The sequence below is a fragment of the Brassica napus genome, chromosome C2 (genome assembly GCF_020379485.1).
Source record: "Brassica napus cultivar Da-Ae chromosome C2, Da-Ae, whole genome shotgun sequence".
NCBI lineage: Eukaryota > Viridiplantae > Streptophyta > Magnoliopsida > Brassicales > Brassicaceae > Brassica > Brassica napus.
The window spans coordinates 11,228,193-11,242,394 of NC_063445.1; the positions used below are offsets into that span (position 1 = coordinate 11,228,193).

The window sequence follows — 14,202 nt, forward strand, 5'->3', positions numbered from 1 at the left end:
CTGAAACTTTGAAGTAAGATCCTCTCTTGAACCAGAGCATCGTTATCCTAAGGATCTCTTAATTAATTTTTAATACTATTTAAGTAGTAAATTTGGTTAAGAGACTTAGTTAAAAACTTTCAACTTTTATGTCCTCCATTGCAAGTCTTTGGTATATCTTCAATAAGAGACTTAGTTAAAAACTTTCAACTTTCATTAAAAAAAAATTATGATAAAACAACATATCAATAAGAATAAGCTTTGGTATATCTTCACAATGCAAGTTTGAGAATAAGTGTCAGCTTATACAACTTCTTTATACCATTCACATTAAGATCACTCGACTTTGATGATGAAAATGGAAAATGCTTTTACAAAGTTTTAAGATCATTACCCACATAACTATACTTTGCCGGCTTGCTGTATCAACAGCTCGAAGGCCAGTTATAATCTCCAAAAGCAACACTCCAAACGCAAACACATTCGTCTTCTCATCAACAATCTCATGCATAAAGTACTCTGGAGCTAGATACCTTGTAAGAACAACAAAAGGAACCAAACCTGGTTTAAGATTTAAACATCAAGAAGATATTGTATTTAAGCAGAATGCTCGAAAATACAATAGTCCCAAGTGTACAAGCTACCTGCATTCAACCATGTGAAATGACATTAATAAGAAAAAACCAATCCAACATAAAAAAAAAAGAAAGGCTATCAACGTTTTGATTAATGTCAAGTAATATAACACTGATGAATATGCATGTTAGCTCATGTGTTCAACAACAGAGAGGCATCATCAGGCATGCCTTGCACGGTACAATGTAAGACAACTAAACAAATCCACTCCCTGCTAACTAACTACCAAGAAGACTAAATCATCTAAAGATTCATAATTTAAAGGATCTTAAAGTATAATTACCTCGAGAAAGGCCTTCAAGATCCACAAAAACGCAAGCATAAGTACGCCATTCACTGAGAAACCCACCTACATTGAACAAAACAGCACAATACTCGAAGAACGATCATCAGTTTACATTCGAAAGGTCGAGACTTTACCAGCTTGGTGGAGATGGAAACAGGCAAGATTGATCGGACGGCTCTCCTCGCTCTCTTGGAGACTTTTCTAAAGACATTCTCCACGAACCTAAGTAAAAGATCCAAGCTTCTATCTTCTTCCTCCTCCTCTTCGTGCTCGTCTTCGTAATCCTCGTCATCGAACCCGTACTCCGGTCTGATCTTCCGGTTCCAGCCTGTCCGCGCACAGTCGACGAACTCATCCCTCCTCTGTTTCAAAACCCATAAACAGTTTCAGATAGTGTATACATATACAAAGTAGACGAAGACAAGAATCGAATCTAAAGTTGATGAAATCGCGAGGTCGCCGGGAAGCGAAAAGGGAAGAAGGAAGATCGGGGATTCTGGAGGAGAAGATTAGGGGTTTGAGAGTGAGGAGGAAGAAGGGGAGTGGAGATCGAGTTTTGGTTGAGAGGAGAGCGAGAGAAGACGGCGATGAGATTGGTGAGCAGGAGACGTATCTTCTGTTGCCTAATTAAGATACGTCGCTTATGGTAATTGTCTTTTTTCTTTTTCTTTATTTCTTAATTAAACTAAATACCCTTGCTAAGAGACCCGGATAACTGTTAAGAGTATATGTTCTGTTCATAAGAAGATATGACCATATACGAAAAGCAACACATAGATTAGGCTAGTTTACTCATTTGATAGATCACCAAAGGGCATTTCCACTGTTTGCACAATAGCCTAATACTGTTAGAGGTGTCAACTGGGCGGACTGACCATGGACTGGGTTAGCCCATTGGCAGGCTGACCATGGGCTAGCCCAGTCCAATTCATTTTGGGCGAGCTATGGACGTGCTCAATTAATAAATGGTCCAACTGGATAAAACACCAATTGGTATATGGTCCAATTGGGCGAAGACATACTTTCATGAATTTAACAAAAGAAAGCATATCTTTACAATTTAACCAAAAAAAACAGTTTTATCGTTAAAATAAAAAATTAACGATTTTGACGGAAAAAGTACTTTCACAATTTTGACGGAAAAATGCATTTCATAAATTTAGCGGAAAAATGCAATTTCTCGAGTTTGGCGAGAAACATAATTTCTTGGTTTTGGCGGAAAACATAATTTTTTGGTTACGGCGGGAAACATAATTTTTCGGTTTTGGCAGAAAAATGCAATTTCTCAATTTTGGCGGAAAACGTAATTTCTCGGATTTAGCAGGAAGACACAATTTTTTTTGGTTTTGGCGAGAAAACTCAATTTTACGGTTTTGGCGGGAAAACACAATTTCTCAGTTTTAGCGGAAAAATGAAATTTCTCGGTTTTAGCGGGAAAACGCAATTTCTCGGTTTTGACAGAAAACACACAATTTCTCAGTTTTGGCGGAAAAACGTAATTTCTCGGATTTTGGCGGGAAAACGCAATTTCTCGGTTTTGGCGGATTTTTCGGTTTTTGGCGGAAAAATGAAATTTCTCGGTTTTGGCGGGAAACACAATTTCTCGGATTTTGGCGGGAAAACACAATTTCTAGGTTTTGGCGGGAAACGCCATTTCTCGGTTTTGGCGAAAAATAAAATTCTCGGTTTTGGCGGGGAACGCAATTTCTCGGTTTAGGCGGAAAACACACAATTTTTTGGTTTTGGCGGGAAAACGCAATTTTACGGTTTTGGCGGGAAAACACAATTTCTCGGTTTTAGCGGGAAAACGAAATTTCTCGGTTTTAGCGGGAAAACGAAATTTCTCGGTTTTGGCGGAAAAATGAAATTTCTCGGTTTTGGTGGAAAAAGCAATTTCTCGGATTTTGGCGGGAAACTGAAATTTCTCGATTTTGACGAAAAAAATGAAATTTCTCGGTTTTGACAAAAAAACATAGTTTTATAGTTTTGACAAGAAAAAATATTTTTATAATTTTGAAAAGTAAATATATTTTCAAAATTTTAGCAATAAAATATAAAATATTAATTGAAAAATAATTATAAACATTATTGGGTGTCCATGTGAAGGTTCATTTGGACATGATCTTTATTGGTCTTGGACATTTGTTTGGACCATTGTCCAATATGGACCATCCATTACTATCCAAAATTGAAAGGATCCAACTGGTCATGTCCAATTGGCCCTGGACCGACCATTTGACAGCTTTAAATACTGTTAACCTCCTCTCCCCCATTCTGCATTTATTATTTATATTTTGGCCTTTTACGTCAAATATTTTATTATTGGGTCCGATTGGTAATGGCTGTAGCTTTAAAACTTTTGCTGTAGAAAAAAATCTGTAGATTTTTTGTTGTGGCTTTAAATTTTATTTCTGTAGAATTTTATGAAAGCACTAAAAATTTGCTTTGGATATTTGGCTCTGCAGAGCACTTGTACAGCTGTAGGTTATTTTTAAAGTTGTGGTTTCAAAAAAAAATTTAAAGCTTGATTGCTCTGAATTTGGTGCTTTAGAAATAAATAGGGCTGTGGACAGCACCTACAACAACTACCAATCACCCCCATTGCCTTGTGCATTTGCTTTTCCAGACATTAAATAGTCCCATGCTCTTTAAAATCAATTGAAGTTGGGTAATAATTATGATAGAGAAAATAATAACAAAAAACTCTTATGGTGGGCTGATTTTCTGTGAAAATTAACAAATCGGGTTGGCTGAAAACTATCTTCTAACTGAACATAAACATCCGACTAATTTTAGTTGGGTAAAAAAATCGTCTTAAATTTTTTTTTTGTTTTTATGATATCAATAGAGTAGTAAAGTGGTATAACTTCTTATGAAAAAAAGAAAAAAAGAAAAAATAATTTCTTATGGAATACGTTAATTAGCGTAATAGACACTATATACTAAGATAAGTTTCTTATAAATTACCGTTAGCATATAAAGCCAAAGATGATCCAAAGCAACATAGCATATAAAGCCAAAGATGATCAAATCATAAGGAACAAAAATATGAAGAAAACTCTGAAAAGTTGGGAAAATAAGTATCAAAAACGGTAGGTATTTCGTTCCTAGTTAGTGAAAACGATAAACTGGGCGGTGTGTAAACTGTGATAGCAAGTATTTTTTAACGTTAATACAAATTGAGGGGTTTTGTTGTGAATAATAAGAAAATTAAATAGTTGATCGAAGATAGGGGCTTTAAAACAACTAGATTTTGATCCGCGCGGACGCGCCGATGTATTTTTTAAAAATATGATGCTATTTGTTTTCTATGTAACTATTTAGGGTTGGACAAAAAACTCGAATTCGAAGAATCGAACCGATCCCAATCCGAATAAGTAGTACTAAATCCGAACCGAAATTGATTAAATATCCGAATTATTCATAATTTTGATATTTGAAGAACTGAAACCTAATCCGATCCGAACCGAAATATTTTGGGTATCCAAAATAGATTTATATACTTATATATATTAATTATTTTTAGATTTAATATATATAAAAACATCCATAATATATATGATAATTTAAAGTTCGTTTAATTACTTGAAAATATATACAAATAATCAAACGTAAATATCTAAAATAGTTAAAATATACTCAAACTTCAAAAATACTTAAATAATTATTAATTATATATCCAAATATTTAAACCAAACCAATTTAAATTAGTTATCCAAATCCGAACCGAATATTCAAAGATCTGAACCGAACACAAAATCCCAAACAGACCCGAAAACGAACCCGAACCTCCACCCCTAATCACTATTTATATATCATATATGTGTCATCATAGGTTACAAAATATGTGTTATCATATAATTAATCGTATTTTATACGTACCATCAAATAAGTTTTCTTATAATTAATAATATTATACGTACAATCATATAAATAATCACATATATTATATTTTTAAATTTCAATGTGAAATATAAAAACCATAATTTAAGTTGGTGTTTGAAATTGGGCTTTGTATTGTATTTTTCTTATATATATTGAAAACATTTTTTTATGGTTATTGGAAAATTTGTTAGTAAAAATCAAATTTTGAATATATGTATATTTTTGAATGAATTTTTGATACAAATCAATTTTAAATTATTATTTTGATTTGAATATGTATATCTAGTAACATAAACTCATTACTTTTTAATATAATGCAATGGACTTCCAATTTTTTAATAACATAAGCACATTACTTTTTTTTCCTAACTTAGTGATATCCATGTTTTCAAACAATACTATTTTTTTTACTGTTATATATGTTGCCAAACAAAAGCTTAAAGTAATTCTACTTTAATGAGATAGATTCTATCATAACACTAACTTTGTTTTTTTTTTGGTGTTAAATTTTTTTTTTTTTCATCTCTAACCATCATACTAAATACTATAAAAAAATAATATTATATATTAATAACGTTTAGTTTTAATAATTTAATACAGTAATTATTTATAATTGACTAAATATAATTATTATATTTTCTTGTCAACGCCCAACGCCCGCAATAGTAGATCAAGTAATGGTCGAATCTGAGTAGTTCCGAATACACGTTCGATTCGGCCGGATCTGATCGACATGCAAAAAAAAAAAATCACTGTTTATTTCATTTTTGGTTGTGTGCAAGTTCCGGATTTTTGGGATATAAGAAATGCCTAAACTTGAAAAATCATCTCATTAATTCATCACATTTAAGATTTTCTATCGATAAATTAGAATTTAATAATTATATGTTTTCACTGTTTATTTAAATCTTTTTGTTGTTTATTATTTATATATTAATTTATTATTTTATATACACGATTAGTTGAATTAAAATCTTATACATTTAAAAATGAAATAAATTTATTTTGTTACAATTTGATGTAATTGATAATATTCATTTAGTTATATATCAATATAAGTATATATAGAATAATACTTTAATGTTTATTAATGTGAAAATAAATATGAAAAATACAAAACAATATGGTATGTTCATTTTAAATATAAATCTAAACTTTGATAATACTAATTTATCTATAATTAAATAAATAATATAAATTTTATTTTTTTTATAAATTTTCAAATTTATTGCTCTATCAATATGAACAAAATTACATTTACAAAAAAATCATGACGGCAGAAAGAATAGATTTAAGTGTGAAAGTAGAAAGTCATGAAAAAGTGGATACCAATCCTTATATCCTATAAGCTCAAACCACCTTTGGAGCAATCCTGCATTATGGTGTTGATGACTGTATCCGAGAGACACAATCATGTTCCGCATTGTCTTATCAATAATTTTTTGAAGTTGAGTCGTATACATCCAACTCATCTCAGGCCTTCTTGCATATCTTTTTCTCCAAATTAAACATGATAAATGGTCATTTGAAAAACCATCCTAATCAGTATAGAGTCAAGCCGTTGAAGTATGTTACCATATTAAGCGTTTGAATCCAGTCAGGGTCCGTTCTCCCTCCAAAGAACCCCTCAACAATTCTTCCTAGACCGTAAATGATCATGAAAAAGCAAAAATAAGGTAATTTCTTGTCTCATCCCTCTCTCCACACAGCCCACAACCATGTATGTTACTCCATTCCTCATCCTATCTCATGTGTGAAGCCCTCATTCCTCTTCCTATCTCATGTGGAAAGTATATTCAATACAACTAACCATGCGATGAATGCATAACGTGGCACCGCTTGCGAGAACCAAACTACACTACACCATTGAACTTTATCCTTTTGAGGCAGAATTTGCTCCCATGTGGTTGCAGTAGAGAACATGTCTTGATAATCATCCTCATCATGCTTCCAGAGCACAATATTAATGCCAAGTTTTGCATCTTGAACCAGTTCTGCAAGAATTTGGTTATAAAAAGTTTGAAAACGCCTAGTGTGTATACTTCTCAAATACCATCCATCTAGAGTAACAGCTTCAGTAACTAAAGCCTTGCGAGGGCGACCGAGATAGGTTGTCCCAGTAGCTCTCGAACAATCCCCTAAGCCCTCCTTCTTCCTTAGGATAACACAAATCTTTCAAATTTACCTTTGCTTTGTGAGTTTGTGTTGGTGATCCTGACCAGAGGAACACACTACGCATTTTCTCTATTGTATCAAAGCATTTAGCAGGCAAAATAAACGCATAACTCCAACGTATGACAATGCTTGCAATTACATACTATATCAGCTGAAGCCTCCCGACGAAGGATAAGCTCTTATTAGACCAGCAAATCATCATGCTCCGAACTTATCCATCAGTGGTTCATAGTCGTGACTAGTTAAATCTTTTGCGTTAAGGACATACTTAAAGAGCGGATCAGTAGACTGCCTAAACCAATACCCAGTGCCTCACTAAACATATGAGCAAGACTATTCTCAGCCGCAAAAATTTGAGAGTTAGCTACATTGATACGAAGACCCGACATATATGCAAAAGTCTTCAATACCTCCATAATCTCAAGCAGAGGTAATGTTGTGCCATTGGTGAATACTAAAATTTCATCTTCAAAGCTAAGATAAGTACATTTAACTTCTTGGCATTGCGGATGATATGCAAACTTCCCTGCATTAGCTGCTTGATTGAGTAATTTTGAGAGCATGTTGCTGAGTATAACGTACGGTACGGCGACATATAGCATTCATGTATAATATCTTAGATGCTGGTGAAGAAATCTTCAAAACTACTATTGACGAGACACAAAAAATATATTATTTCAATATTAGTTGTGATGTACAGTATTATACTATCACAAAACATAAAATTTAGTGATATAATTTTACTTTTTATATTTTATTTGATATTGAAATTATACTAAATTTGGTGTTTCGTATAACTTGGTCTTTGTACTTGTATCACGAAAAGTTGTTTTGAATATATTAAAATTCTATCTTATCAATCTTCAGAAGCAAAATTAAACAATAAAAAAAAACTTGTGCGAGCAATCAACTTGAAGTGCGCTAAATAGATGTTTCAAAATATACGAAAAATAATAGTACTAAAGAATTTGGCAGGAGTCTGTTTCAATAATGTAAGCTGTTTCCTGAAATGGTAAACTGCCTCGGCTGAGCATTTCATTTTACGACCTTTGTCTTTTATTTTTAGACAACTAGCTAGCACTTTGTCTTTTTTTTTAACCAGTCTTTTTATTTTATATATACTTACAATTGTAATGCTGTTTAATTTGGTTTATTTTCTCCTAGTATTTAAGGGATGAGAGGATCTTATTAATTAAGTTACTGTCATTTGCTGATATTTCTAAACAGATAGATAGACCTACATTACAATAATAAATATTAGTGAAACAGTAGTAGCAGTTGTAACAGTCTTAGCATGTCTCTGATAATCATTTTAAAGTATACTTATTACCCATGGCTTATAACACACGTTATTTGGTGTTTTGGTGTTTTATAAGAGTTGGTCTATGTACTTATATGACGAAAAGTTATTACGAATATATTAAAATGCTATCTTACCAATTTTTCGAAGCAAAATTAAACAATATAAAAGTTCAAAAAAGAAGAAGTATACTTATTACTTTTATTACACAAACCCGAAACCACGAATATATGGTAGTCAGAAAAAAAAGAATATATGGTAGTAAAAAAACGAAATTTGATCATGTTTAGCTGAATTTTTTACGTATGATAAAATAATTATATAACAAAATTACATTAAAAATATTGATTTAAAAGGATTGAGAACTTTAGAGGGTATCATAACCAATAAGGTTGCTCTTAGGTACTCCTCCATTACTCTGCGATATACTGTGGTTCGCTGTGTCGACCGACCGTTTTGTTCAACATTTGTCTTGCATCCACGCGTTTGTACCGGTCGATAGTGAAGCTTGAATATAGGCTCACTATTTGGTTTAAGCCCAACTCTCTTTATCAAATCTTCTCTTTAACGTGTAAATGTACAAACCATTGCCACTTTCTTTAACCCGAGGTTCTTAGAGTGAGATTCTTAACGGAAGTTAAGAAACGGTTTCTTAATTTTTAACTAAAAAAACTAAGAACTGGTTCTTAAAGTCCTTATTTAAGAACCGGTTCTTAAAGTCCTTATTTAAGAACCGATTCTTAGCTTTTTAGTTAAAAGCTAAGAAACAGTTTCTTAACTTCCGCTAAGAACCTTATCCTAAGAACCTCGGGTTAATCATGCTCTTAGAGCCTTATCTTGTGTTGAGAATTTCCCTTTTTCTCTCAAGGATCAAAACTTCTATCGTCAGAGGTTTCACATATAAGAAAAAAACAACTATATATATATTATTAAAACTAAAGTATCTTTTGGTACTGTTTGTAAGTGTATCTCCAACCCCACTCTATTTTCCCCTCTAAAATGGAGTTTAGAGTAAAAATGCTTCAATGATACTCTATTTTCTACTTTATAATAGTGTAAACCTATTTTTTACTCTCTATATAGAGTAATTTTTTTTATTTTTGTTCATCACTCTATTTTTCACTCCAAAATAGAGTACCATTGGAGCAACATCCAACTCTATTATAGAGTTACTCTATTTTAGAGGAAAAAATAGAGTAAACCATTAGCGATGGTCTAAACATGGATAGCTGTATAAATGAGAATTATTTTAAAAAATGGATAGCAGTATAAAAAAAGTATAGCGTCATTTTAGTAATTTCATAAATATAATTACATTAATTATCTTTTCGTATTTCACTCAGTTTCACAATTTCATTAATTATATTACTTTAACAATACATCACATTATTAATTATATTACTATGATAATAATAGTGCAGCTTTTTATTTATTAGTTAATCAACATTAAATTTGTGCCAATTATAAAATCAAAAATGTAAAATAACTGGGTTTTATATGGTTAAACGTTCAGTTTAGTTTGTTTTACTAAAACTTTTACTTTTATTTTGGTTTCAATCGGTGAAAAATTATGTAGCCAAAAACATAATTGAAAGACATATTTTGTGAATAAAATAATAACTTACATCAAAATAATAAAATGTATTACATTTATTGTCACTTAATTTTTTACTCCATATAATTATTTTACTAAATAAAAATTCTTTTTATTTCACTTAATTTAGCCTACACACAAAAAAGTCATTTTATCAGTTTATAAAACTAGTTAGGCATGAATATTGGCTATCCATTTAGGTACGAGTTGTTTTTCGCGTATCATTCTTTTTTGTTTTGAAATTAGATCTTGACTAAATATTATAAATTTATGTGTGGAATTTTGAGTTGACTATTTCTGGGCCTGGATGAGTTTTATGATGTATATGAATATAAAAATATCTAAGTAACAAATGTATATGAAACATGTTTTGATATTTGTACCAAAAATAACCATATTATCCGATTCGGTTAAAGTCTTTTAAATATAATTAGTTATATTGAGACTCATCTAAAATATAATACTAATTATAAAAAATAAATTAATGCATGAAAATGTAAAAACTAATATATGTGCTGGTGCGTTCGTCAATCTCTGTGTCAATCTCTAGTATTACTATTAGTTATGACAATCAACTGAAATTGTGATGTACTTACTACCATAAACACATGTAATAGTAAACTAACAAAATTATACATTTTAAAAGAATTATATTTTAAAGAGCAGGTCGCAGCAATATTTGATTTTGTATAACCTTGTATACAGAAAAATAATTATTTGTAAATTACCTTTATGCTGCAAACATACAAACTTGAAAGTTGAAGCCAATAAAATAACCAAAACCCCATCAGAAGAAAAAAGAAAATGAATTTCAGTTACAAAAAAAAGACCAAAGAGAGTGAAAATGAAACAAAATCAAGATAAAGAAAAGAGATAGAGAGAGAGAGAGAGGTGAAAGGTAGAGAAGGTGGTGGTGGCGTGTAGTAACAAAGTCTCTGTCAATTTTTTTGATAAATTAATCATGTACTGTGCTGACACTCCAAGATTTGAAACAGCCTTATCGATACTTTTTATAAAAAGATAAAATGGGGACTCTTCGTTTTCCAAATAACTACTGTATACGTACTAATAATGTATCACTTACTATAAAATACTATTGTTTAGATTAGTTGTACAATAAATAATATTGTAAACAGAATAAACAAGATAGTAGTACACAAATATAAACGACTGATAAATAAAAAGATACAATCTGCATCCTCTCTTATATTTTTATCACTGACAGAGAATACCACTGCACTTTTTCTCATGCACGCACGCATACTCAGACAACAACAAGAGCCCATTCACTGTTTCTTTAATAATTTAATGACAGAAATACGGATGCTGCATGGTTAATTTGTATTTTAATTCGGTCGATAAAAAAATCTCGAGTCTATAAAAGAAAATATATCGGTAAACTAAAAAATATGATGTAATAATCTGCTTTGGCTTGGCTCTCTTTACTACAAGACAAGGCAGGGAAAAACCACAGATTCCTATGAAAGAGTAGACGTACCTGTCTGTTTATTATAATTACTATCTCTACGACTTTTATTTACTTTCAATACAAAAAAAACTCCATCTATATCGCCGTTTTTGATTTATCAAATCCCTATGTATACAAAATAAATATAATATACAAAATAAAATATCCATCCACGTTACCATATCAAAGTCCCTTACTCAAGAACCCTCCATTCTATTTATATGTGTGTATCTCTTCAGAAACAGTTGGAGTCTCCTTAGGGTTTCATTAAAAGTTTAAGATCTTTTCTTCATGGACATTCCGTACCACCACTATGACCACGGAGGAGACAGCCAATATCTTCCTCCGGGTTTCAGGTTTCATCCGACAGATGAAGAGCTCATCACTCATTACCTCCTCCGTAAGGTCATCGAGGGCTGCTTCTCAAGCCGTGCCATCGCAGAGGTTGATCTCAACAAGAGCGAGCCTTGGCAACTTCCCGGTAAGAGAAAACAACCCAATTCTTTACTTCAGTTATATAGTTCTTGTAACTTTCTTGGTTAAATCTTGTATTCTTCTTGAATCTTCTAATTAACTAAACCACTCTCATTTTTTCAGGGAAAGCTAAGATGGGAGAGAAAGAATGGTATTTTTTTAGCCTCCGTGACCGGAAATATCCGACGGGACTGAGAACAAATAGAGCAACGGAGGCTGGTTACTGGAAAGCTACCGGAAAAGATAGAGAGATTTATAGTTCAAAGACTTGTGCACTTGTTGGGATGAAGAAGACTCTTGTCTTCTACAAAGGACGAGCTCCTAAAGGAGAAAAGAGCAGTTGGGTTATGCATGAATATCGTCTTGAAGGCAAATTCTCTTACCATTTCATCTCCAGAAGCTCGAAGGTATCAATTAATTTGAACCCTTTTATAATCTTTTATTTAATTAGTTATAATCTTTTGCTTCTTTTCTCAAAAGTATGACATAGTCGGTGACGTTGAGTTTTTGTTCTGCTTTTTTCCTGCATTTGATATTGATGGCTGAAAAGGCACGGCTATTTTTTAGGGTTAAAGTGAGAGCATCATGTTTTTATTGTTCAATCATAATGGTGATTTCCTGAAGCAAGAAATTTTTAATATTTTTGACAGAAATTAATTATTAATATTTCATACTTTTGGGAAAATCAATGCAAAACCCAAAACCCATCTTCAGGATCTTCTGACATATATATAGATATATTAAATGGAGTTTCTGTAAATTTAATTAATTTTCCATATATATTTGCAATAACCGATGAACATTCCCTCTATGCAAGCGTTTACACGATGGTTATTTTTGATCTTCACTCCTTTGTTTTTTTTTGAAACACTATCTCCACTCCTTATATTTCCAAGATCTAACATTGACTGTCTCACCATTATATAGATATCTAACTTTCTCACAAATTCTTTTTTATTCCCTCAGGACGAATGGGTGATCTCTAGGGTTTTCAAGAAAACCGGGTTAGCTACTACCGGAGCCTCAGCAGGAGCAAGTATTAGCGTTAGCAATGGTACTGGTACGTCTAAAAAGACAAAAATACCCTCGAACATCTCCACAAACTACCGTGAGCAACCAAGCTCTCCTTCCTCCGTCTCACTTCCTCCTCTCCTTGACCCCACCACAACCCTCGGCTACACCGACAGCAGCTGGTCCTACGACAGCCGTAGCACCAACACACCGGTCATAACCACCGCAATAACCGAGCACGTGTCCTGTTTCTCCACTGCCACTACTACAACTGCCTTGGGCTTAGATGTTAACGTCGACTCATTCAACCATCTTCTACCGCCTGTGCCGCCTGGGTTTGACCCTTTTCTTCGCTTTGTCTCAAGAAACGTCTCGCCTCTATCTAACTTTAGGTCGTTCCAAGAGAACTTCAATCACTTTCCTTACTATGGGTCGTCTTCGGCATCCACCATGACCACCTCCGTTAACCTGCCTTCTTCCCACGGTGGCACCGGAATGAACTACTGGCTACAGACAACGGCGGAAGAAAACGAGACAAAGGCCGGTCTGCTTAATGGTGGACTTGATTGCGTATGGAATTACTAGTCACAGAAAGAGGCGTTAACTAATAATTGTGTTCCCGTTAGGGTTTTTTATGTTTAAATTTCTAGGATGGTTATGATATTTCTAAGTGTGTCGAGGAGCTTAATAACGCCCCTAGCTTGGTGTTTTTGTTTAATTATGTAGTTTTGTGTATCCGGCCGTGTTAGTATAAGGTGCTCAAGAAAGTGTTTTGTGGACTATTTAACGTCTGTTTATCGTCGTTATGTATTAATGTTTATGGTTATGTTGATTAATTTTAAGTCTTCACAAATTTGCTATTTCCGTATATAACCCGACATAATGGATTTATGTAATCAGTCCCCTTTCTGTACATTAGTTTTCGTCATGAAGTGCTATGGCAGATTTGTTATGGGCGGTTATGCATAGGTTTTCAGAATTAAAAATTTCCGAATCTTAATACAAAGAGTAATAGTCGCCAAATTAGATGATTGCTATAATTAGCTAACGTATGTGGCTAGTAATTTGTGCATTTAAAGATGCTCGAATGTGACACGTGCACATAGACTTGTTCCTTCTAGCTAACTAGTTGTTTTCCTGCACCTTGTGCAGTAAGAATTTTTTTAAATCTAATTTATATTTAAAAATAAATTTTAAGAATTTTTTTGAAATCTAATTTATATTTAAAAATAAATTTTAAGAATTTTTTTAAATCTAATTTATATTTAAAAATACATTTTATTAAATATTATATATTTTACTATTTTTTTACTAATATTTAATATAGATTTGATATATATTAAATCAATTTGCATAAAACTAATAAAAATTGTATAATTATCAAAAATTTAGCC

General features: G+C 32.3%; 2 protein-coding genes across 2 annotated transcripts; one reads left to right on the forward strand and one right to left on the reverse strand.

The window, feature by feature from the left end:
* Positions 1-224: 224 nt before the first annotated feature.
* Positions 225-1,528, reverse strand: LOC106380947 (the record flags this gene model as incomplete). The annotated part of the gene is made up of 4 exons (XM_048747626.1): positions 225-623; positions 899-964; positions 1,036-1,263; positions 1,340-1,528. Coding segments are annotated over 4 exons (561 nt in total), but the record flags the coding sequence as incomplete, so codon positions are not given.
* Positions 1,529-11,217: 9,689 nt separating this feature from the next.
* LOC111212877 (protein CUP-SHAPED COTYLEDON 2-like) lies at positions 11,218-13,644 on the forward strand. Its single transcript, XM_022714500.2, has 3 exons — positions 11,218-11,804; positions 11,921-12,204; positions 12,764-13,644. The coding sequence occupies exons 1-3, from the start codon at positions 11,615-11,617 to the stop codon at positions 13,391-13,393; spliced, it is 1,104 nt and encodes a 367-aa protein (XP_022570221.2). The 5' UTR covers positions 11,218-11,614; the 3' UTR covers positions 13,394-13,644.
* The last annotated feature ends 558 nt before the right edge of the window (positions 13,645-14,202 follow it).